The sequence below is a fragment of the Stegostoma tigrinum genome, chromosome 18, assembly GCF_030684315.1.
Source record: "Stegostoma tigrinum isolate sSteTig4 chromosome 18, sSteTig4.hap1, whole genome shotgun sequence".
NCBI classification, from domain to species: Eukaryota; Metazoa; Chordata; class Chondrichthyes; order Orectolobiformes; family Stegostomatidae; genus Stegostoma; species Stegostoma tigrinum.
Window position 1 is genome coordinate 63,197,594 of NC_081371.1, and position 26,101 is coordinate 63,223,694.

At 42.3% G+C, this 26,101-nt stretch overlaps 1 protein-coding gene across 8 annotated transcripts in view; it reads left to right on the forward strand.

Annotated features, from left to right (window-relative positions):
- The window catches only part of osbpl8 (oxysterol binding protein-like 8), a 332,940-nt gene that overhangs the window by 277,823 nt on the left and 29,016 nt on the right, over positions 1-26,101 (forward strand). For all 8 annotated transcript variants that reach the window (XM_059652608.1, XM_059652607.1, XM_059652612.1 and 5 more), the window contains 4 exons: positions 6,816-6,913; positions 8,349-8,438; positions 19,161-19,297; positions 25,467-25,652. In XM_059652608.1, coding sequence (XP_059508591.1) covers positions 6,816-6,913; positions 8,349-8,438; positions 19,161-19,297; positions 25,467-25,652 — 511 coding nt within the window. The remainder of the gene's footprint in view (positions 1-6,815; positions 6,914-8,348; positions 8,439-19,160; positions 19,298-25,466; positions 25,653-26,101) is intronic.

A 26,101-nucleotide genomic window follows, 5' to 3' on the forward strand; every position in this document is an offset into this window, starting at 1 on the left:
TCTGGCTATCAACTCTATCTATGCCTCTCATTATCTTGTATACCTCAATTAGGTCCCCTCTCCTCCTCCTTTTCTCCAATGAAAAGAGACCGAGCTCAGTCAACCTCTCTTCATAAGATAAGCCCTCCAGTCCAGGCAGCATCCTGGTAAACCTCCTCTGAACCCTCTCCAAAGCATCCACATCTTTCCTATAATAGGGCGCCCAGAACTGGACGCAGGTCCTGGGGATTCATCAGCCTTCAATCCCAACAATATTCCCAGCACCATTTCTCTATTAATATTGCTCTCCTTCAGTTGTTCTCTCTCACTAAATCTTGCATCTTCCAACAATTTAAAGTATGTATTCGGTTCCTCAACCATTTCTTTGTCCCCTATTATACATTGCCCCATTTCTGTCTGTAGGGGACCTACAATTTGTCTTTGCCAATCTCTTTCTCTTCACGTACCTTTCGAAACTCTTAGCACCAGTCTTTATGTTCCCTGCAAGCTTACTTTTGTCCTCTATTTTCCCCTTCTTAACCAATCCCTTGGTCATTTTTGCTAAATTGTAAATTGCTCCCAATCATCACATTTATTATTTTTCTTGGCTTATCAGTACGCTGCTTCTTTGGATTGGATACAATCTCTTCTTTCCTTTGTAAGACATGGATTGACCCTCTTATCCATTTTCTTTTGCAACAGGAATGAACAGTTGCTGTAGTTCCCCGTGCGTTCCTTGAATGTTAGCCATTGCCTATCCACACAACACCAGATTTATAGCCCAACAGGTTTATTTAAAATCATAGATATAGGTTTTTTTTTGAAAGGCACAAACCTCTTAAAGGAACCGCACATTTTAGCTTCTTGCCTTCCATTTCACAATTACTGTACCCAACTTTGTAACACTATATATTCTGTGTGCCTCCCTCCACTTCATCTGACAAGGGAGCAGTGCTACAAAAGCTTGTGATTTTAAATAAATCTGTTGGACTATAACCTGGTGTTGTGACTTTTAACTTTGCCTAACCTCCTCCAGTTGAGTTTAATTAATCTTAGTTACACAAGTTTTGACTATTAGGTAACCTCTAGAATAACATTACTCCATCCAACTTGCAAGAATACAGTTATCACCAAAAGGGCATGATCCTACAGAACTTCCTTCACTTCATTCACAAGAGCCCTGAAAAGCCATAGCTTCCCCTTTAGTCTTCCACTCAATAACATCCCATATGTTACATGGTTGAGTCTACTGAAAAAAAAGCTCCCATCTCCTCAGTTGGTCTGCACTGCTGAAATACACAGCTTGCTTCACAGCTAGTGAGTCAACCATGACCCAGCAACCTGCTGTTTGCTTCTTTTCACCAATCAGGACCACTCATCCAAAAACCTGGACTTGGTTTCTGAGTATTTCTGAATTGTGCCAAAGCTTTATGCCTTGAACTCATAGAAGTATACGAGATAAATAGTTTGACAAAATATGTAATTTTTCAACAATACTCAAGTCCTGTACAGCAAAGAAACAATTTGAATCCTGAATATACACAGAATTTGCTGTCGACCAATTTGGGATTGTCAGTCAGGTTTGCAAGGTGGCATATTTTCAGGCACTGGAAGCTACATACATTAACATGCAGGGCCCAGCTCTCTGCAGACAGAAAAAACATGGACCCACACTGTACCTGTTTATGCAGGATTATTTAGCAAATGTTGTCCAATTGTCTATCTTAGGTTGGAAGTTACACAACACCAGATTATAGTCCAACAGGTTTATTTGCAGTCGCAAACTTTTAGAGCACTGCTCCTTCATCAAATGGAGTCTTCACTGACAAAGGAGCAGAGCTCCGAAATCTTGAGATTTCAGATAAACATGTTGGACTATAACCTGGTATCATGTGACTTCTGACTTTGTCCACTCCAATCCAACATTGGCACCTCTACATCACATCTACTGTGGACATTGTGGTTTTTGTAGCAATAGGCTAGTTGGTGTGGTCAATGCCTTAATGACTGTCCTAAGAAAACTTTAAAAAAATCTTGGCAAGTAACTTCAGTCATCATTAACTGGTTGGGTCTCTATACATCTACCAATTAAAAAGCCCACTTGTCAGCTACTCAGCACTGTTCTTGTAATGTCCATTTATACCTTAAAAGTACTTTCAGTTTGGTATTTCTGCAAATTCTCCTGATGAGTGCAAGATGGAGAACATCAACAAAATGTATCTTTTTTTTCCAGCAATACTCAGGTTTCAGAACATAGAACATTACAGCACAGTACAGGCCCTTCGGCGCTCGATGTTATGCTGACCTGTCATACCGAACTCAAGCCCTCCATACCAGGCAACATCCTAGTAAATCTCCTCTGCACCCTTTCCAAAACTTCCACATCCTTCTTATAATGCGGTGACCAGAACTGTAGGCAATACTCCAAGTGTGGCCATACTAGAGTTTTGTACAGCTTCACCATAACCTCTTGGTCCCGGAACTCGATCCCTCTATTATTAAAAGCTAAAACACTGTATGCCTTCGTAACAGCCGTGTCAACCTGGGTGGCAACTTTCAAGGATCTGTGTACATGGACACCGAGATCTCTCTGCTCATCTACACTACTAAGAATCTTACCATTAGCCCTGTACTTTGCCTTCTGGTTACTCTTACCAAAGTGCATCACCTCACACTTGTCTGCATTAAACTCCATTTGCCACCTCTCAGCCCAGCTCTGCAGCTTATCTATGTCTCTCTGCAACCTACAGCATCCTTCATCACTATGCACAACTCCACCGACCTTAGCGTCGTCTGCAAATTTACTAACCCATCCTTCTACGCCCTCATCCAGGTCATTTATAAAAATGACAAACAACAGTGGACCCAACACCGACCCTTGTGGTACACCACTAGTAACTTGTCTCCAGGATGAACATTTCCCATCAGCTACCACCCTCTGTCTTCTTTCAGCAAGCCAATTTCTGATCCAAATTGCTATATCTCCCACAATCCCATTCCTCCGCATTTTGTATAATAGCCTATTGTGCGGAACCTTATTGAACACCTTGCTGAAATCCATATACACCACATCAACCGGTTTACTCTCATCTACCTGTTTGGTCACCTTCTCAAAGAACTCAATAAGGTTTGTGAGGCACGACCTTCCCTTCACAAAACCGTGCTGACTATCCCTAATCAATTTATTCTTTTCTAGATGATTATAAATCCTATCCCTTATAACCTTTTCCAACATTTTACCAACAACTGAGGTAAGGCTCACTGGTCTATAATTACCAGGGTTGTCTCTACTCCCCTTCTTGAACAGGGGAACCACATTTGCTATCCTCCAGTTATCTGGCACTATTCCTGTAGACAATGACAAGTTAAAGATCAATGCCAAAGGCTCGGCAATCTCCTCCCTGGCTTCCCAGAGGATCCGAGGATAATTCCCATCCGGCCCAGGGGACTTATCTATCTTCACCCTCTGAAGGATTTCTAATACATCTTCCTTGTGAACCTCAATACCACCTAGTCTCATAGCCTGTATCTCAGTATTCTCCTCGACAGTATTCTCCTCTTTTGAGCTGTATACCAGAGGTGAGCGTTGATGCAGGTGAGGCAGTAACAAGAGGTAGACCAGCTAGTGGGAAGGATTTTCCTGGGAAGGAACCAAGGGATCGGTTAAAGTGTGTTTGCTTTAATGCAAGGAGTATCAGGAATAAAAGTGATGAACTTAGAGCATGGATCAGTACCTGGTGCTATGATGTTGTGGCCATAACAGAGACATGGGTTTCTCATGGGCTGGAATGGTTGCTGGATATTCCAGGGTTTAGAACATTTAAAAAGAATAGGGAGGGGGGAAAAAGAGGAGGGGGTGTAGCACTACTAATCAGAGAGGGTATCACAGCTACAGAAGCTTCCATTGTCGAGGAAGATCTGCCTACTGAGTCAGTATGGGTGGAAATTAGGAACAGCAAGGGAGTAGTCACCTCGTTAGGGGTTTACTACAGGCCCCCCAATAGCAGCAGGGAGATTGTAGAAAGCATAGGTCGACAGATTTTGGAAAAGTGTGGACGCAGTAGGGTTGTTGTAATGGGTGACTTTAACTTTCCTAATATTGATTGGAACCTCCTTCGAGCAGAAGATTTGAATGGAGCTGTTTTTGTAAGGTGTGTTCAGGAGGGTTTCCTAACGCAGTACGTTGACAGGCCGACGAGGGGAGAGGCCATTCTAGACTTGGTGCTCGGAAACGAGCCGGGGCAGGTATCAGATCTTGTGGTGGGAGAGCATTTTGGTGATAGTGACCATAACACTCTCTCATTCTACATAGCTATGGAGAAGGAGAGGATTAGGCAGAATGGGAGGATATTTAATTGGGGAAGAGGAAACTATGATGCGATTAGACACGAGTTAGGAAGCATGGACTGGGAGCAGTTGTTCCATGGTAAGGGAACTATAGACATGTGGAGATGGTTTAAGGAACAGTTGTTGGGAGTGATGAGTAAATATGTCCCTCTGAGACAGGCAAGACGGGGTAAGATAAAGGAACCTTGGATGACGAGAGCGGTGGAGCTTCTAGTGAAAAGGAAGAAGGTAGCTTACATAAGGTGGAGGAAGCTAGGGTCAAGTTCAGCTAGAGAGGATTACATGCAGGCAAGGAAGGAGCTCAAAAATGGTCTGAGGAGAGCCAGGAGGGGGCACGAGAAAGGCTTGGCAGAAGGAATCCGGGAAAACACAAAGGCATTTTACACTTACGTGAGGAATAAGAGAATGGTCAAAGAAAGAGTAGGGCCGATCAGGGATAGCATAGGGAACTTGTGTGTGGAGCCTGAGGAGGTAGGGGAAGCCCTAAATGAGTTTTTTGCTTCTGTCTTTACGAAAGAAACGACCTGTGTAGTGAATGAAACCTTTGAAGAGCAGGTGTGCATGCTGGAATGGATAGAGATAGAGGAAGCTGATGTACTGAAAATTTTGTCAAACATTAAGATTGACAAGTCGCCAGGCCCGGATCAGATTTGTCCTCGGCTGCTTTGGGAAGCGAGAAATGCAATTGCTTCGCCACTTGCGAAGATCTTTGCATCCTCGCTCTCCACTGGAGTCGTACCTGAGGACTGGAGAGAGGCAAATGTAATTCCTCTCTTCAAGAAAGGAAATAGGGAAATCCCCGGCAATTATAGACCGGTAAGTCTCACGTCTGTCGTCTGCAAGGTGTTAGAAAGGATTCTGAGGGATAAGATTTATGACCATCTGGAAGAGCATGGCTTGATCAAATACAGTCAACACGGCTTTGTGAGGGGTAGGTCATGCCTTACAAACCTTATAGAGTTTTTTGAGGATGTGACTAGTAAGGTTGATGAGGGTCAAGCTGTGGATGTGGTGTATATGGACTTCAGTAAGGCATTTGATAAGGTTCCCCATGGAAGGCTCATTCAGAAGGTCAGGAGGAATGGGATACAGGGGAACTTAGCTGCTTGGATACAGAATTGGCTGGCCAACAGAAGACAGCGAGTGGTAGTAGAAGGAAAATATTCTGCCTGGAAGTCAGTGGTGAGTGGGGTTCCACAGGGCTCTGTCCTTGGGCCTCTACTGTTTGTAATTTTTATTAATGACTTGGACGAGGGAATTGAAGGATGGGTCAGCAAGTTTGCAGACGACACAAAGGTCGGAGGTGTCGTTGACAGTGTAGAGGGCTGTTGTAGGCTGCAGCGGGACATTGACAGGATGCAGAGATGGGCTGAGAGGTGGCAGATGGAGTTCAACCTGGATAAATGCGAGGTGATGCATTTTGGAAGGTCGAATTTGAAAGCTGAGTACAGGATTAAGGATAGGATTCTTGGCAGCGTGGAGGAACAGAGGGATCTTGGTGTGCAGATACATAGATCCCTTAAAATGGCCACCCAAGTGGACAGGGTTGTTAAGAAAGCATATGGTGTTTTGGCTTTCATTAACAGGGGGATTGAGTTTAAGAGTCGTGAGATCTTGTTGCAGCTCTATAAAACTTTGGTTAGACCGCACTTGGAATACTGCGTCCAGTTCTGGGCGCCCTATTATAGGAAAGATGTGGATGCTTTGGAGAGGGTTCAGAGGAGGTTTACCAGGATGCTGCCTGGACTGGAGGGCTTATCTTATGAAGAGAGGTTGACTGAGCTCGGTCTCTTTTCATTGGAGAAAAGGAGGAGGAGAGGGGACCTAATTGAGGTATACAAGATAATGAGAGGCATAGATAGAGTTGATAGCCAGAGACTATTTCCCAGGGCAGAAATGGCTAGCACGAGGGGTCATAGTTTTAAGCTGGTTGGTGGAAAGTATAGAGGGGATGTCAGAGGCAGGTTCTTTACGCAGAGAGTTGTGAGAGCATGGAATGCGTTGCCAGCAGCAGTTGTGGAAGCAAGGTCATTGGGGTCATTTAAGAGACTGCTGGACATGCATATGGTCACAGAAATTTGAGGGTGCATCCATGAGGATCAATGGTCGGCACAACATTGTGGGCTGAAGGGCCTGTTCTGTGCTGTACTGTTCTATGTTCTATGTTCTATGTTCTAACATTGTTGTTTTCTAGAGTGAGTACTGTTGAAAAATATTCATTTAGCGCTTCCCCTATCTCATCTGACTCCACTCACAACTTACCACTACTATCCTTGATTGGGCCTAATCTTACTTTCGTCATTCTTTTATTCCTTAAATACCTGTAGAAAGCCTTAGGGTTTACCCTGATCCTATCCGCCAACAACTTCTCATGTCTCCTCCTGTACAACCAAATGACTAAAACTATAAAGTCTGACATGTAGTTGACGTGTGCTAGATCCAAGATGTGCAAAATATACAACAACTTTTCATAAATTCTTACTTCATAGGAATTGTTTATGGTCCAATGACTCTTGAACTTGGAGGCCATGTTAATATCACTTGTGAGAAAACCGGGTACAGTGCAATCATTGAATTTAAATTGAAGGTTAGTTATTTGTTCCTTTTCCTGTACTTCAGCTTAATTTTGGACTGTAGCTTCCAATTCTGTGGTCTTTGATGAGAACATCAATCAGAAAACTAATTTCCTGATTAGAAATAAGAAAAGGAATTGAAACATGATTTCATTACTCTCATGCTTTGGGTAAGAAGCCATGCCATGCCAAAAAATTAATGTTAACATTATTGTAAGCAAACGTTGCACTTGTAATGCATAGTTGTTCCATTTGATCATCGGGTGTGGGTTTGTAAACATGCTTCCCCAAATTTGTTTCAGATGTTTTGGTCAAACTGTTTGAGAGACAGCGGATGCTTCTGTCTAAAACTGAAGGAATAACTGGAAGATTGTGCTTTCCAAGAATATTTTTTATGCCCTTTTTGAGATTCTAAATTTTTTTTAAATGCCCAGATGAAATCTGATTCCTGAAATAAGTAAAGGCGTTTTAATTTAGAAATCAATGAAGTAGCAAATGGAAGATTTGGAAGGTTTACCAAACAAATGAATGGTTATTCCCTGTCTAAAACATTGTTTTTAATTGAACTTCATACAAAAAGATTATTTCTCAAAAAAAATTGAGGAAATTAAATTAATTTTAAAATAGTATTTAGCATAGCGACATTAGACATGTAATTTAAGGTAACCAAGTATATAATTATATGCAAAGGAATTATCTTCTGACTGGACGTTAATGATTTTTAAAAATAAAAAGTGAATGTGTGTGCAAAACGTGGGTCTAGCGGCATTTGTTGGCAGTGAAACAGTGAATGTTTCGAGTTGCATTACTCTCCATTGACAGCTTTGTTGAGAAACAGTTGTTTATCTGGGTGAGTTGTCCAACAAACAGTTGAGCCAATGTACAGAAATCATCATTTCTAACATCTTGTGCTTCATTCGGAAATGAAACAAAGTTTGACCTTAATTTGGGTTTTTATGTACCAGTAGTTGAGTTCATGTAAATATCAAAATGTTAAAACGCAAAATCTACTGTTCCAAAATGATTCTTGCAGTTTAATCTAATTGATAATTTGCATGCCTCTTGTGAATGAAATTGACAACTCCTTTGCTGTACAGATGTTTTCAAGACAAGGATTTGATATTTAAAATTTCCTTTCTTATGGAGTTCATGACTATACCTTTCCCTGTGATGAGTTCCTCATCTCTGCAGCTGTAATGAGAAATGCAAAGATGACTGAATTTGGGGCTTTCACCAGAAAATCATTGACAATATTTTCTGATCCAGAACACACAGTCAAAGAATTAAATAGTAAATCATTTTTATGCTGGAGCTCAGCACTGCAAAAATTAACTGGGTAATTTTACATTAGTTTTAACTGAAAACTGTCTGCGCACCAAAACATTGTAATGTTATTCTTGTATTTTCTCACATCTAATGCTGTATTGTCAATAATCGTCATGGACCCAGCCATTTTTAGGCAACAGCAACAATGTTAACCAAATATTTGGAAAACTCAAATTGGGATCAGAGGTTTTGGCAACTCTGGAAGGACACTGGGTGAGTAGTGTGGCATCTTTTTGAGAAAATTATTGAGTGTTGAAGATTTCATCCATTTTGAAATATATAATTGAAAAATAATTTAATATGGACTGTTACTGGGAGAAGGGGTGGCAGAGTCACTGGACAAAAGCACCAGGATAAGATTCTGGGGATATGGGTTTAAAAATTACCATGGCAGATAGTAAAATCTGAACTAAATTAGCAGCTGGAATTAAATTGTTATCTCAGGGTGACTACAAAACCATTGTTGATTGTCTTAAAAACCTACTAGATTCAGTAAGAGCATAATAGGCCATTGAACACGTTGTGTCTGCTCCACTATTTAACGAGCTCATGGCTGATCTGATAATCCTGAACTCCACTTTGCTGACATTTTTCCCCAATCTTTTATTTCCTTACTGATTAAAAATCTGCCCATTGTGGTTGTGAATATACTTACCAACCCAGCCGTATCAGCCTCTGCAGTAAGATATTCCACAGATTCACCAGTCTTTCAGAGAAGATATTCCTCGTCATCTCTGTCTTAAATTGACGATCCCTTATTTTTAAACATTGATTCCTTGTTCTAGATTCTCCCATGAGAGGAAACATCAAAGAATTCTTACAGGGTGACACAGATTAGATACAATTAGGATGTTTTCTAAGACTCTGGAATCTAGAACTGGGGCCACAGTCTCAGAATATTGTTTTATTGATTGACTTATTGTCACTTGTACAAAGTACAGTGAAAAGTTTTGTTTCCGAGCAGTACAGGCAGATGATAGTGACAAGGATGTGCAGATATTAAAGACTTAGACAGAGGCATACAGGGTTATATGACACAGGGTGTGCACTAGGCAAGATGAGCATTATTTGAAGCTTGGGAGTTCATTCATCAGTCTAATAATGGCCGGGAAGAAGCTGTTCCTGAACCTGCTGGTGCATTTGTTCAAGCTTTATGTCTTCTATCGGATGGAAGAGGCTGACGGCGATCATTACTGGGATGTGGTGGGTCTTTGATGTTACAGCCTTTCTGCAGCAGCGAGCCGTGTAAATGGAGTCCATGGATGGAAGGTTGGTTTCTGCGATGGTCTGGGCTGTGCACACCACCCTCTGTAGTTACTTACGGTCCTGGGCAGAGCAGTTGCCGTACCAGGCCATTATGCACCCGGGCAGTGTGCTTTCAGTGGTGCATCGGTAGAAGGTGGTGTGAATTTTTATGGACATTCTAACTTTCCTGATTGGCCTGAGGAAAGAAGAGACGTGTCTTCTTGACTGTTGCATCTACGTGGGAAATCCATAGTCAGTTGTCGATTATTGTCACTCTGAGGAACTTGACGCCGTCCACCCTCTCAACCTCAGTTCTGTCGATGATCAAGTCTTTAGTTTTGCCGACGTTGAGCGAGGTTGTTCTCATTGCACCACGTCACCAAGCCCTCTATCTCCCTTGTGTATTTTGACTTGTCGTTGTTAGATATCCATCCTACTACAGTGGTGTTGTCCACAAACTTGTAATTGACATTCATTTGGAATTTGGAAACGCTGTCTTAGGTGTACAGGGAGTACAGTAGGGGGCTGAGGATGCATCTGTGCTTGGGTGGGCTGCAGTGTTGACTGTTCCTGTGTCGGCTGTTTAGGACTGAGATGAGGAAACATTTCTTCACTCAGAGGGTGGTAAACCTGTGAATTTTGCTACTGTTGAAGACTGTGAAGTCGAGACCACTGACAATATTCAAGAAAGAGTTTGAGAAATGTTTAGGTTTTGGAAACACCGAGGGCTATGGAGAGAAACCTCGAAGATACCTTAGTTTAGCCTGTGGAACCTTGGTAAAACAACTCACTTGTTCCACGTTTTAGTCTTGTAAACTTAGTGTGAATTGCCTCCAACGCATTTACTCCCTTTCACAAATATATGGAGACACAAGCATAATCTGCCAACATTTGCAGTCAAATACCTTCACAATAAATGAGAACATTGTATTAGCTTTCTTAACTGGCTGTGCTTGCTGACCCCCAGAACCACCCATTGTAGTAGCACAATCCCTGAAACAAATTGATATAAAATCTGATAAAAACCTAACAAACCTTAAAAAGAAAGCAAAATCATGAAAAAAGAATCAAGGAAGAGGAAAAAAACTGTCAAATAAACTTGAAGTTTTTGTTAAGTTTTAAAAATTGCATTGCATATTTAAAAATAAAATTGACGGTGAGCATGCACCATCAGGATTTATCAGACGGATGGTCTGAGTAGACACTCTTTTCTTCATTAATTGCTGTACCTGCTCTCAGACTGTTTGCTGTCTTTGTGATTCAATCACAGATTTCTCTGTATCTCTCCCAACATGAGATAATGTGTTTCTTTTTATTCGTTGTGTCAAGATGATAATTTCACAGTTTCATCATATCTACTTACTGGATCTTTGTCTGCTCAGTAGATCTGTCTGTATCCTTCTGTGGCCTCCTTGCATCTTTCTGAACCAGCTTTGTGTCATCAGCAAGTTTAGAAACCTTTTGTTCCTTTATCCAACTCTTTTATATAATCTGTAAACAATTGACACCCTGTTATAATTCCTTGGATAATAGTTTCAGATATTATTCCTAAAAAAGCTGTTAAACTAATTCTTCTAAATTTTCCTGTTTTCTGTGTCCCTCCCTTTTGGAGTAATGTACTACATTTGCTATTTTCCATTCCATTGTAAAATTAAAGGCAGTTTGTCAACAATCTCAATAGGCACTTCTTTTAAGAACTGGCAGCAAAGTGATGCACAGTTGGAAGGAAGTTGTCTTGGGAGTCTTCAGTGTTGACTCCGAATCCCATGAGGTCTCATAGCATCGAAGCAAACATAAGCAAAGAAACCAGTTGATGACCACCTATTTGCCGCCCCCTTCCCTCATCAGTTGATGAATCACTGATGCCCAGTGCCAAGGTCACTCAGCTCCTGTCCTCATTACAGCCTTGGTTAGAACATGAATGAAAGAGCTAATTCCAGAGATGAGGTGAGAGTGACAGTCATAGAATCATACAGCACAGAAACAGACTCTTCAGTCCAATTCATCCACATCGACCAAATATCCTAAATCAGTCAAGTCCCATTTTCCAGCATTTCGCCCATATCCCTCGAAACCCTTCCTCTTCATGCATTCATCTAGATGCCTTTTAAATGTTGTTATCGTATCTGCCTCCACCACTTCCTCCAGCAGCTCGTTCTGTACACACACAGTCCTATGCATGAGAAGGTTGCGCCTCTAGCCCCTTTCAAATCTTCTCCTGTCACCTTAAATTTATGCCCTCTAGTTTTGGACTCCCCCACCCTGAGAGAAAGGACCTCGTCTATTTACCATATTCATGCCCCTCATGATTTAATAAACCTCTATAAGGCGAGTGGTATTGTCGGTTGGACTATTATTCCAGACCCCCAGATAATATTCTGGGGACCCGGGTTCATATTCTGCCACAGCAGATGGTGGAATTTGAATTCAGTAGATATGTAGAATTAAGAATCTAATGATGACCGTGAATGCAATGCATTGTGATTGTCGGAAATACCCATCTGGTTCACTAATGTACTTTAGGAAAGAAAACTGCCATCTTCACCTGGTCTGACCTACATTTGACTCCAGACCCACAGCAATGTGATTGACTCTGAACTGCCCTCTGGGCAATTAGGGATGTGCAATAACTGCTATCAATCCAGCAATGCCCTCATACCATTTATGAATAATCTAAAAAATGTCACCTTTTAATAATAATAATAATAAAAAAGCTTCTAATGTTCCACGGTAAAAAGCCACAGCCTGCCAACCTGAGGGTAGCATGGTGACTCAGTGGTTAGCACTTCTGCCTCACAGCGCCAGTGACCCGGCTTCAATTCTAACCTTATGCAACTGTCTGTGTGGAATTTACACATTCTCCCTCCAAGGTCTCCAGTTTCCTCCTGTAGTCCAAAGATGTGCAAGGGCCCTGCGGAGTGAGTGATTCTGGGTGGGATGCTCTTCAAAGGATCAGTGTTGACTCTGAGCTGAATTGCCTGCTTCCATACTGTAGGGCATCTATATTTCTATTCACCCTTTCCCTGTGGCTCCAACCCTTCAATCCTGGTAGAATTCTTGTATATCTTTTCTGAACCTTTTCAAGGTTAACAACATCTTTACTTGACATCAAGGCCACTGTTGACTGACTGTGGCATCCAGGAACCCTAGAAAAACTGGAGCCAGTGGGAGTCCAAGCTTGGTTGGCATACAGATGCTCATATACTCCTTTGGTGCAGGTGAGACTTGAGCACTCGCCTTCTGACTGAGAGCGAAGAATGCTACCAGGACGCTACAAGAGCCCTGGAGTTCCTCAGGGTGGTGTCCCAGACCCAACCATCTTCAGCTGCTTCATGAATGACCTTCCTTCTATCATAAGGCCAGAATAGGGACGTTCATTACCGATTACACAAAGTTCATCACTATTCATGACTCTGCCGTTACTGAAGCAGTCCATGTGCAAGTGCAGCAAAGTTTGGGGTGAAAAGTGGCAAACTATATTTGTACTTCACAAGTGCCAGGTTATGACTCTCTCCAATGAGAGACAATCAAATCACAGTCCCTTGACATTGAATAGCGTTACCATCACTGAATACCCCATTATCTACATTCTGGGTATTAACACTGACCAGAAAAACTAGACCAATCAAATCACTACTTTGGCCACAGTAGGTCAGAGGCTAGAAATCCTGCAGCAGATAACTAACCGTGTGACTCTCCGAAGGCCTTTCGACCATCTATAAGGCATAAGTGAGGAATGTGCTAGAACACTCTGACGAGTGCATTTTCAAAAGTTCTCAAGCTTGATACCATCCAGAACAAAGCAGCCCACTTGATTGGCACCACATCCACTCAGCTTTTTAGACAGCACCCTCCAAACCCATAACCACCAAGGGAAGGACAAAGGCGGCAGATTCTTGGGAACACCGCCATGTGCAAATTCCCCTCCAAGCCTCTCACCATCCTGACTTGGAAGTTGTTAACTGTTCCTTCAGTCATTGGGTCAAAATCCTGGAAATTCCTACCTATCAACACTGTGGGGGTACCTTCAGCATTTGGACTGCATCAGTTGAAGGAGGCAGTTCACCACCTTTTTCACAAGGGCAACTAGAGATTGGCAGTTGAAAATTAATGCTTGCCGAGCTAACAAAGCCCATATCTCATCAGTGGATAACCAACAGTATAAGCTGTACTGATCTGCTGCACAGTCCTTGTGGAGACAACCACCCACCGTCATGTTGAGGATGTCTTTTATTGTGTTGTGTGGCATTGTGCTATGGTAAATAGGACAGATTTCAAAAATCTCAAAACCGAGCATTTGTGAGACTTGAATGGGTTCAGAAAACTTTCTGTTGAGGAGGGTTTAAACTAATGTGGCAGGGGGATGGAAACCAAATATTAGACATAAAAGAGGTAGAAACGAAAGCCTGTAGGGAACTAGATAATGGAGTCAATGAGACTAAAGGGAATAGTAGTTGGGGAGCAGATGATGAACACAAAGGGACAGGTGGTCTGAGATGCATTTGTTTTAATGCAAGAAGTGTAGTGGACAAGGCAGATGAGCTTAGGGCTTGGATCAGTACCTGGAGGTATGATGTTATTGCAATTACTGAGACTTGGTTGAGAGAAGGGCATGATCGGCAGCTAGTTGTCCCAGGATATCGATGCTTCAGGTGGGATAGAGAGGGAGGTAAAGGGAGTGGAGGAGTTGCAGTAATGGTCAAAGACGATATCACAGCCTCACTGAAGGAGGGCCCCATGGAGGACTCAAGCAGTGAGGCAATATGGGTAGAACTCAGAAATAGGAAGGATACAGTAACAATGTTGGGGCTGTACTACAGGCCTCCCAACAGCGAGCATGAGATAGAGGTACAAATATGTAAACAGATAATGGAAAGGTGTAGGAGAAACAGGGTGGTGGTGAGGGAGATTTTAATTTTCCCAACATTGACTGGGATTCACCAGTGTTAGGGGTCAAGACGGAGCAGAATTTGTAAGGTGTGTCCAGGAGGGTTTTCGAGAGCAGTATGTATGTAGTCCAACTCGGGAAAGAGCCATACTGGACCTGGTGCTGGGGAATGAACCTGGCCAGGTAGTTGATATTACAGTAGGGGACTACTTTGGAAATAGCGACCACAATTCTGTAAGTTTTACAATACTCATGGACAAGGATAGGAGTGGTCCTAAAGGAAGAGTACTAAACGGGGGGAAGGCCGACTATACCAAGATTCAGCAGGATCTGGGGAATGTAGATTGGGAGAAACTGTTTGAAGGTAAATCCACATTTGATATGTGGGAGGCTTTTAAGGAGAGGTTGATTAGCATGCAGGAGAGACATATTCCAATGAAAATGAAGAATAGAAAAGGCAAGATTACGGAGCCATGGATGACAGGTGAAATTGTGAGACTAGCCAAGAGGAAAAAGGAAGCATACATGAGGTCTAGGCGATTGAAGACAGACGAAGCTTTGCAAGAATATCAGGAATGTAGAGCGAATCTGAAACGAGGGATTAAGAGGGCTAAGAGAGGACGTGAGATATTGCTGGCAAACATGGTTAAGGAAAATCCCAAAGCCTTTTATTCATATATGAAGAGTAAGAGGGTAACTAGAGAAAGGATTGGCCCACTTAAGGACAAAGAAGGAAAGTTATGCGCTGATTCAGAGAAAGTGGGTGACATTCTTAATGAGTACTTTGCATCGGTATTCATTAAGGAGTGGGACATGACAGATGTTGAGGTTAGGGATAGATGTTTGCTTAGTCTACGTCAAGTTGACATAAGGAAGGAGGAAGTGTTAGGTATCCTAAAAGACATTAAGTTGGACAAGTCCCCAGGTCCGGGTGGGATCTATCCCAGGTTGGTGAGGGAAGTGAGAGAGGAAATAGCCGGGGCCCTAACAGATATCTTTGCAGCGTCCTTAGACACAGGTGGAGTCCCAGAGGACTGGAGACTTGCTAATGTTGTCCCCTTGTTTAAAAAGAGCAGCAAGGATAATCCAGGTAATTATCGACCGGTGAGCCTGACGTCAGTGGTAGGGAAGCTACTGGAGAAGATACTGAGGGATAGGATCTATTCCCATTTGGAAGAAAATGGGCTTATCAGTGATAGGCTTTGTACAGGGAAGGTCATGTCTTACCAACTTAATAGAATTCTTTGAGGACGTGACAAAGTTGATTGATGAGGGAAAGGCTGTAGATGTCATATACATGGACTTCAGTAAGGCGTTTGATAAGGTTCCCCATGGCAGCCTGATAGAAAAGTCACATGGGGTCCAGGGTGTGCTAGCTAGATGGATAAAAAACTGGCTGGGCAATAGGAGACAGAGGGTAGTAGTAGAAGGGAGTTTCTCAAATTGGAGACCTGTAACCAGTGGTGTTCCACAGGGATGTGTGCTGGGACCACTGTTGTTTGTGATATATGTAAATGATTTGGAGGAAGGTGTAGGTGGTCTGATCAGCAAGTTTGCTGATGACACTAAGATTGGTGGAGTAGCTGATAGTGAAGGGGACTGTCAGAAATTACAGCAGAATATAGATAGACTGGAGAGTTGGGCAGATAAATGGCAGATGGAGTTCAATCCGGGCAAATGCGAGGTGGTGCATTTTGGAAGATCAAATTGAAGGGCGAACTATACAGTAAATGGAAAAGACCTAGGGAAAATTGATGAACAGAGAGCTCTGGGAGTTCAGGTCCATTGTTCCCTGAAGGTGACAACGCAGGACAATGGGGTGGTCAAGAAGGCCTATGGCATGCTTTCCTTCATTGGACGGGGTATTGAGTACAAGAGTTGGCAGGTCATGTTGCAGTTGTATAAGACTTTGGTTTGGCCACGTTTGGAGTACTGTGTGCAGTTCTGGTCGCCACATTACCAAAAAGATGTGGATGCTTTGGAGAGGGTGCAGAGGAGGTTCACCAGGATGTTGCCTGGTATGGAGGGTGCTAGCTATGAAGAGAGGTTGAATAGATTAGGATTATTTTCATTAGAAAGACGGAGATTGAGGGGGGACCTGATTGAGGTCTACAAAATCATGAGGGGTATAGACAGGGTGGATAGCAAGAAGCTTTTTCCCAGAGTGGGAGACTCAATTACTAGACGTCATGAGTTCAAGACACATTAGCGTCTTTTAAGATATATTTGGACAGGTACATGGATGGGCAGTGAGCAAATGGACACAGGCCGTTAGAAAATAGATGACAGGTTAGACAGAGGATCTTGATTGGCGGAGGCTTGGAGGGCCGAAGAGCCTGATCCTGTGCTGTAGGTTTCCATAAAAAAAGAAAAGATTTTCAAGGACATTATCAGAGTTGGAAGGTTTGAGCTATCGCAAGAGGCTGAATAGACTGGGGCTGTTTTCTCTGGAGCGTTGGAGACTGAGGGGTGATCTTAGAAGTTATAAAATTATGAGGGACTTGGATAAGTCAAATAGACAAGGTCTTTTACCGGGTTGGGGTAGTCCAAAGCTAGAGGGCATACATTTAATATGAGAGGGGAAAAATATGAAACTGACCTGAGGGGCAGCTTTTTGATGCAGAGAGTGGTGCGTGTATGGAATGAGGAAGTGGTGAAGGCTGGTACAATTACAAACATTTAAATGGCATCTGAATGTGTCGAAGAATAGGAAATGTTTAGAGGGGTATGGGGCCAAATGCTGGCAAACGGGACTAAATTAATTTAGGGTACGTGATCGGCATGAATGAGTTGGACCGAAAGGTCTGTTTTCATGCTGCACATCTCTGACTCTCTGAAGCAGAATCGGCCGTGAGCAGCTGCCATATTGTTCTGAGGAAGGGTCACCGGACCCAAAACGTTAACTCTGATTTTAATTCACAGATGCTGAGCTTTTCTGGCAACTTCTGTTTTTTGTTGCTGCTGTATCATATTTAACCAAAATACGCACAGAAATCAATATAAGTTGGAGGAAGAATGCACAAGGGAAAGTCAGAAGCTGCTGCAGACATATTAAAATTAAAGTGTTAAACTGTAAACGCAACAAAACAGACTAAGTGTGTTCCAAATAGCATGCTGAAGACAAAGCTAAGAAATCCCACAACCAGTATTCAGATCTAGGCTCTTCAGCCCTGCTATTATCAGAGCTATGAATCATTGTGGACAATTAGGCAACTTACTGAAGGCTCCTCAATGAAGGGAGAGCTTAGCACTTTGATGTAAAAGGCAAGGCTGAAGTGTTTGCATCCATATCAGCCTGAAGTGTTGAGTGAATGATCCACCGCAGCCACTCCCAAGGTTTCCGACATCACAAATGCCAATCTTCAGCCAATTCAGTTTAACTGCACATGGTATCAAGAAACAGCTAATACTGCAAAGACTATGGGCACTGACAGTACTCTGGCAAAGATAATAATGACTTAAGCTTCATAACAAGCCATGTATCTCGCCCAGCTGTTCCAGTGCAGATGCAACACCGGCACCTATCCAACAATGTGGAATATTGCCCAGGTATGTCCTGTGCACAAGTGGCAATACGAATCCAGCCTGACTGATTATTACTTCTTCGGTCTGTTCTCAGTGATAGTAGGAGTTATCAGGTGGTTTTCACTTAAAAAAAAATAACTTGCTAACAGATAGTTGCGAAGTGTGGAATCAAGGGGTGAAATCTCTGCTGGTTGGAATCATGCCTATAACTAGGGAAGATGGTTGCGGTTGAAGGTGAATCATCTCAGCCTGAGGACATCTGCATGAATTCCAGCCATCATGACCTTCCCTCGATCGTAATGTCAGAAGTGGAGATGTTTGCTGATGACTGTACATTGTTCAGCACCATTTACAACCCTTCAGACACTGAAGTAGTCACTGTCCAAATGCAGCAAGACCTGAACAATATTCAGGTTTGTATTGTTAAGTGGAAGGTAACTTTTCAGCCACATAATTGCTGGTCAATGACCTTCAGCAAGAGAGAATCTAACCATCGTCCTTGAATTTCAAGGACATCACCATCGCTGAATCCTGCACTGTCGACATCTGAGTGTTACAAATTACCAGAAACGGAACTGGACTAGCCACATAAATATTGTGATAAGCAGTCAGGGACTTGGAATTCTGTGGCGAGTAATTTATTCCTGAAAGCTTGTCCACCATCTACAAGGCACGAGTTAAGAGTGTGATGGAATATTCTTAACTTGTCTGGATGAATGCAGCTCCAACAATAGTCAAGCTCCCTAACTCCTTCCAACACAGAGAAACCTGCTTGATCGGCATCCCATCTAACACCTTCAACAATTATTCCCTCATCACTGGCATAGAAATGTGTACCTTCTACAGCCTGCAATAGCTCACTGAGATTCCGTCAACTGCACCTTGAAACCCCGCTACCATTACCGTCAAGAAAACCAAGGGTAGCAGATACAAGGGAATGCCACCACTTGCAAGTTCTCCTCTAAGCCACTCACCATCCTGACATTAAACTATATCTGGGTCAAATTCCTGCAACTTCCTGCCTAACAACACTGTATAACTACACCAAATAGACTGCAGCAGTTCACCTTCTCAAAGGTAGATGGGGATGGATAATAAAAGGTGGCCCAGCCAGCAACACACTCGTCCCATGGAATCATTTCATTCTAAAACAGTATTAGCAAATAAATATTTTGGACACAGAGTCATTTCTTTTAATTCATCATTTTAAAGAATGTATTTAAATGATAATGTTATAATTACAGTTAATTTTTTTTCTGCTTTTTAACAATTTATAGGATGGTGAAGTAGTGATTAATGACAAAAAGACTGGTGTATCAGAAGTATTCTGGAACCCCACATCTGAAATCCGACAGCAGAGACTAACCAGGTGCACTGTGCTATTTGATGAGCAGGAAGACATGGAGTCAGCAAGGTAAGCCATTCCTTCCATACCCGATTTCAGCTTATCTTAGCAGAAAGTTTTCTTTAAGATTCAAAATAACCAACTGAACTGCTTTGGCTTTGATCTGATCTGACTAGATCTTTGAATCTAATGCTGCACCTAATCTACAGCAACCCTTATCATTCCTTCCAGCCATCATAGCAAGAACACAAGAAATAGGCCTGTTTCAACATTCAGTAAAATCATGCTTGATCTGACTGTGGCCACAAGTATGCTTTACTGCCGGACATCCGCTCCTCGACTCACTTGCAGCAACTTGGCTAACTCAGCCTTGAATCCATTCAGTGAGCCTCCACTGCTACCTGAGGAAGAAAATGCCAAAGATTAAAGGCTCTGAGATAAGAAACTTCCCCATTCTCCATATTATAGGAGAGATCCTTTGAGCTGGATTTTCCAAGGCACAAGGAATGGGCCTTGCTCAAGATGGGAAACCTGTGTCCCTCCCCCACCTCTTCCTGTCCTCATGGATTACATCTTGTTATTTTTCACCTAATCCTGAGGTCCCACCCTGGATACACAAAAAGACTGTAGACAGAACTATTTGGAATAATAGCAAACAATGGCTAATAGGGGATGTGGTGTCATAATGGTAATGTGTTGGACAAATAACTCAGAACCCGTGTTTTGAGGATATGCGTTCAAATCCCTCCAGGTGGAATTTGAATTAAGTTATAAACACCTGGAATAAAAATCTATTAAGTCTAATGGCAATCATGTAACTATGGTCGATTGTTCTAAAAACCCATCTGATTCATTAATGTCCTTTCAGGAAGGAAATCTACTATCCTTACCTGTTTTGGTCTACTTGTGACTCCAGATCCACAGAAATGTGCAATTGACTCTTAACAACCTTATGGGTAATTAGGGGTGGTCCATAAATGCTGGCCTAGCTGGTGATGCCCGCCTATCAACAAATAATAAAGAAAAGTCTGAAGAATCTTGTTTCTATTCACAAGTCACTAAGCTGTGCTTGAGTTTGAAAGCTTAGAACTGCTCTGCTTGAAATGCAGTTCAATTTTTCTATTGTTTGAGCTATTTTGTACTTGGAGAAGCAATGCGTTCCATACATTATAAATTAATGCTAGGAAGAAGAACTGAAGAACAATACGACTTGTTTAAAACATACAATTGTCCTTTTCAAATAAAAAAGTAATGGCATGAATACTCATGATATTAACAGGGAAAGAAATGGGAGATCAAGATAAACAACTTACACTAGTTAAAGATTCTAGAACCAAGAGATATAGTTTAACAATTAAGGCAGACCATTCAGGAGAGTTATTAGAAAGCACTTCTAAATTCAGTGTAGTTGGAGGTTTGGAACTCTTTCTCAAACAGTATTTGATGCTAATTCAGTTACTAAATTTTGTCCTGAGATCGACAATTTTTTTTATTAGAAAGAGTATCAAGGGATATGGACCCAAGGCAAGCATTTTCAGTTTGGCCACAGATCAGTCATGATTTTATTGAGTAACGGAGAGGATTGAAGGCCTGAATGGCCTACTCCTGTTTGTATGTTTGACTGTGAGAATATTAAGTAATGTAATCAAATTGAACTTTGAGTAACTGAAAAAAGATTGGGAGAGGGCTCAAACATACAGTAGGGTTGATCATAGACGAAAATGGAACATAAACCCCCGCTATATCAAGCCAGTGGGTAGGAAGGCAATTGTTGAAGAGATGTCACAGGTAAGAATCTAATCCCTAAGTTATGGATTTGCCACCAAGTATCATTCATGAAATAGACCAATCAGAATTGCCTTCTAGATTCATGGATGGATTTAAAGACGTATGTCATTATGTCTTCCTGACTTGCCTATCCCAGTCTGGTACTTGTATTAAACCATGTTAAAACCTATTAATAATAGTCAGCTTACAGTTAGGAGAAATTATTTTTACACTATATTGTCTCCAAGGCTAATGTCGGTCATTGCTAGTGGATTTAAAATCTCTTGATTCCTATTTCTGCAAAACTTGTGCATCTTTTTATCATGCATCAACTGAAATCATGGCTGAAATGTTTCTCAACCCCATTCTTCTGCCTTCTCCTGCGTTCTCCTGTATCTCTTGATCCCTTTACCAATGAAGAGCCTAACTCTCTCTGTCTTAAAGTCACTCAATGACTCTGCCTCCACAGCTCTCTGCAGCAATGAGTTTCACAGATTAACCACTCTCTGTTAACAACGTCTGAAAACGAACCTTCCAGCTCAGCAAGCAAACTCACATCCAGAACCTCAACCCGAGCTACAAATCTTCTCATAACCACTCTCTGCCTGAAGAAATTCCTCCTCGCCTCAGTTCTGAATTTCATCCCTTCATTCTGATGCTGTGCACTCAGGTCCTAGTCTTTCCTGGTAATGATACATGTCCACTCTATCCAGGCCTCTCCATATTTTCTAAGTTTCAGTACGACGCCCCTTTCATCATTCTAAACCCCATTGGGTACAGACCCAGACTCCTTAACCGATCCTCACAGGACAAGCCTTTCATTCCTAGGAGATAGTAGGAACTGCCAATGCTGAAGTCTGAAATGATTCTTAATGTTCTCTGGACTGCCTCCAAAGTCAGCATATCCTTCCTTAGGTATGGGGCCCAAAACTGCTTACAATGTTCCAAATGTAATCTGACCACTAGTCACTAACAGTCCCCATTAACAACTGTTCACCCTCTCAGCCTGATCGTTAGCAGCTCCTTTGTCCAACTGTCTTTCTCTCTCTTTGGGCTCTATCCCATTGTTTACTCCCTACCCCATCCACCTCCCTATTTCTGCATGTAAACTGATGTTTTCCCAGCTACCATCAGTTCTGAGGAAGGGTCACTGGACCCAAAACGTTAACTCTGTTTTCTCCTTCACAGATGCTGCCAGACCTGCTGAGCTTTTCCAGCAACTTCTGTTTTTGTTCTTGATTTGCAGCATCCACAGTTCTTTTGGCTTTTATTTGTAATTTGACCACAGCCTTATATAGCTGCAGTAGTTCATCCCTGCTGTTGTATTCCAGCAGTCTTGAAATAAATGCTAACATTCTATGTTCTATGGCATTTGGCTTCCTCACTGCCAACTCAACCTACATCTGAACCTTAAGTCAGTCTTAAACTAGAACTCCCAAGTCCACAAGACCATAAGACATAGGAGTGGAAGTAAGGCCATTCAGCCCATCGAGCCCACTCCACCATTTAACTATGGCTGATGGAAATTTCAACTCCACTTCCCTGCACTACTCCTGAGATCAAGAATTTATCAGTCTCTGCCTTGAAGACATTTAATGTCCCAGCCTCCACTGCACTCCGTGGCAATGGATTCCACAGGCCCACCACTCTCTGGCTAAGAAATGGCTCCTCATTTCCGTTTTTAATTTACCCCCTCTAATTCTAAGGCTGTGCCCACGGGTCCTAGTCTCCCCGACTAACGGAAACAACTTCCCAGCGTCCACCCTTTCTAAGCCATACATTATCTTGTAACGTTCTATTAGATCTCCCTTCAACCTTCTAAACTCTAATGAATACAATCCCCGGATCCTCAGCCGTTGATCATATGTTAAACTTACCATTCCAGGCATCACCCACGTGAATCTCTGCTGGACACACTCCAGCGCCAGTATGTTCTCCCTGAAGTCCCTTTGTGCTTCAGATTTTCCAAGCCTTTTCTTACTTTAAAAATGGTCTACACCTCTATTCTTCTTGCTTCTCCCACATTATATTCTATCTCCCACTGCTTTGCCCATTCTCCTCACTAGTCCAACTGCTTCTACAGCCTCCCCACATCCTCAACACTATCTGTCCTCCATCTATCTTTGTTTGTGCAAACTTAACAATAGCGCCCTCAGTTTCTTCATCCTGGTCTGTAATTATAACATGAACAGTTATGGTCCTAACATAGACCCCTGCAGAACTCCACTAGCCACGAGCTACTGTCTCCTCAGCTGTCTTCTTCAGAACTCTGGGAAATACTCCATCCAGTCCAGGTGATGTATCCACCTTCAGACCTTTCAGCTTCCTCAGCATCTCCTTGGTGATGACCACTGCACTCACCTCTGCCCCAATTTACTTGAAATTCTGGTATGCTACTGATGTCTTCCACGTGAAAACTGATGTTAAGTACCTGTTCAGTTCCGCAGCCATTTGTTTATTTCCTGTTATTACTTCTGCAGCCTCATTTTCCAGAGCTCCAATGTCCACTCTTGCCTCTGTCTTTCCATTTATGTATCATACGTCCCTCTCTTCACCACCGCCCCCGCCCACCCCACCCCATGGGTTTCTTCACTTTAAGCTCCCTAATCCAATCCGCCACATTGCACATTACCAAATCCGGAATTGCCTCCTCCCTAGTGGGCTCTAACACAAGCTGCTCCAAAATAAAAATCATCTCATAGACTTTCCACAAACCCTTTTTCTTATGGTGCATTGCTAACCTGATTTTCTTAACCACCCATGTATTGAAGTTCCCCATGATTATCCCAATAGTGCCTTTTTTTACATGCCATTTCTATGTCCCGATTTATGTTCTGCTGCAACGTCCTGACTGCTGTGAACCAGTTCATAACTTTCACCAGGGTCTATTTTCCTTTGCAGTCCCTCAACTCTACCACAATGGTTTCTGTGCCTTGTGACCCTACATCGAGTCTTGTTATCAAATTAGTTTCATGTCTTACGAGCAAAGCAACCCCACACCCTATGCCCATCTGCCTGTTACAAGATTTGGAATGGTCAAACACAGATACCTGCAGATAGTGTGTTCACAATAAAATTTTAATTTGCACCATATAGACTGCCTATAGAATCCAAAAGTCATATCTCTGTGCAAATTACCCTTTTCTCGACTCTTTCCATTATGCTGGCAAGGCAATGAAACCACAAAATGTGCATAAAATAACATTCTAAACTGTGTATGCTGCCAACTGGGTATATTTCTTTGATAACTCAGTAGTTTAAAGCTATCTCTCTTGATGGAATTGGTCATCAATAAAATAGCGCTCCAAATCATTGTCAAGGTCTTTTTATTCTGTAAATTGTTTCAGTTCAATTGACAAAACTCTTGGATGTATGCATGTTTTCAATAATCCTTGTCTGCTAAGAGTTCATTGAATTTGTATAGTTTGTATAATTCCATTCATAAAATTTTAACAAAATATCAAACCATTACTGAAGGAAATGTTTGCATTCTGGCGAAGTTTGCCGATGATACGAAGATAGGTGGACAGGCAGGTAGTACTGAGGAGGTGGGGAAACTGCAGAAAGATTTAGACAGTTTAGAAGAGTGGTCCAGGAAATGGCTGATGAAATTCAATGTGAGTATATGTGAGGTTTTGCACTTTGGAAAAAAGAATACAGGCATGGACTATTTTCTAAATGGTGAGAAAATTCGCAAAGCAGAAGTACAAAGGGATCTCAGAGTGTTGGTCCAGGATTCTGTAAAAGTTAACTTGCAGGTAGAGTCAGTGATTAAGGAAGCGAATGTAATGTTGTCGTTTATCTCAAGAGGGTTGAAATATAAAAGCAGCGATGTGCTTCTGAGGCTTTATAAAGCTCTAGTTAGGCCCCATTTAGAATACTGTGTCCAATTTTGGGCTCCACACCTCAGGAAGGAGATACTTGCCCTGGAGCGTGTCCAGCGGAGATTCACACGGATGATCCCTGGAATGGTAGGTTTAACGTATGATGAACGTCTGAGGATCCTGGGATTGTATTCATTAGAATTTAGAAGGTTGAGGGGAGATCGAATAGAAACTTACAAGATAATGTATGGTTTAGAAGGGGTGGACGCTAGGAAGTTGTTTCCGTTAGGCGGGGAGACGAGGACCCGTGGGCACAACCAATTAGAGGGGCTAAATTTAAAACGGAAATGAGATGATATTTCTTCAGCCAGAGAGTGGTGAGCTTGTGGAATTCATTGCCACAGAGTGCAGTAGAGGCCAGGACGTTGGATGCCTTCAAGGCAGAGATTGACAAATTCTTGATCTCACAAGGAATCAGGGGCTGCGGGGATAGTGCAGGGAAGTGGAGTTGAAATGTCCATCAGCCATGATTTAAATGGCGGAGTGGACTTGATGGGCTGAATGGCCTTACTTCCACTCCTATGTCTTATGGTCTTACGGTTTGATATTCATACATTTTTGGCTTCCTTCTCTGAACATTTCCTCAGATTGTGGCAACATGTAACCCGTGCAATACACAACAAGGACCAAAATGAAGCTACTAGTGAAAAGTTTATCCTGGAAGAAAATCAACGTAAAGCTGCCAAACAGCGGAAAGCAAAGGGAGAGGAATGGATCCCTCGCTTGTTCGAACAAGATCTAGTTACCGGAGAGTGGCAATACAAATATGCAGAGTAAGCCTTCAGAAAATGAATTTGTTTTCTTGCTGCCCGTGTATCACAGAATATCGCTAAATATAAAGAACAGTGTACGTTTCTGTTCAATACTGCAGAGTTTAGGAGAACCCTGTTTGCGCTGAAACTCTGCAGTGCAAGATATGCGTGAGTTTCTTTGCATGGATAAATTCCAGTATTTTTACCACAATATCTGCAAAGTAAACACGGAAATGCATGGAGTTCTCACTATTCAGCACTTAGAACAGATTAATAGATCACTTACAAAAATCAAAGTTGCTGAAAAAGCGCAGCAGGTCTGGTAGTATCCATGAAGTCAGAGTTAAAGTTTCAAGTCCAGTGACCCTTCATCAGAACTTGTGAAACGTTAACTCTGAGTTCTCTTCGCAGATGCTACCAGACCTGCTGAGCTTTTCCAGCAACTTCTGTTTTTGTTTCTGATTTACAGT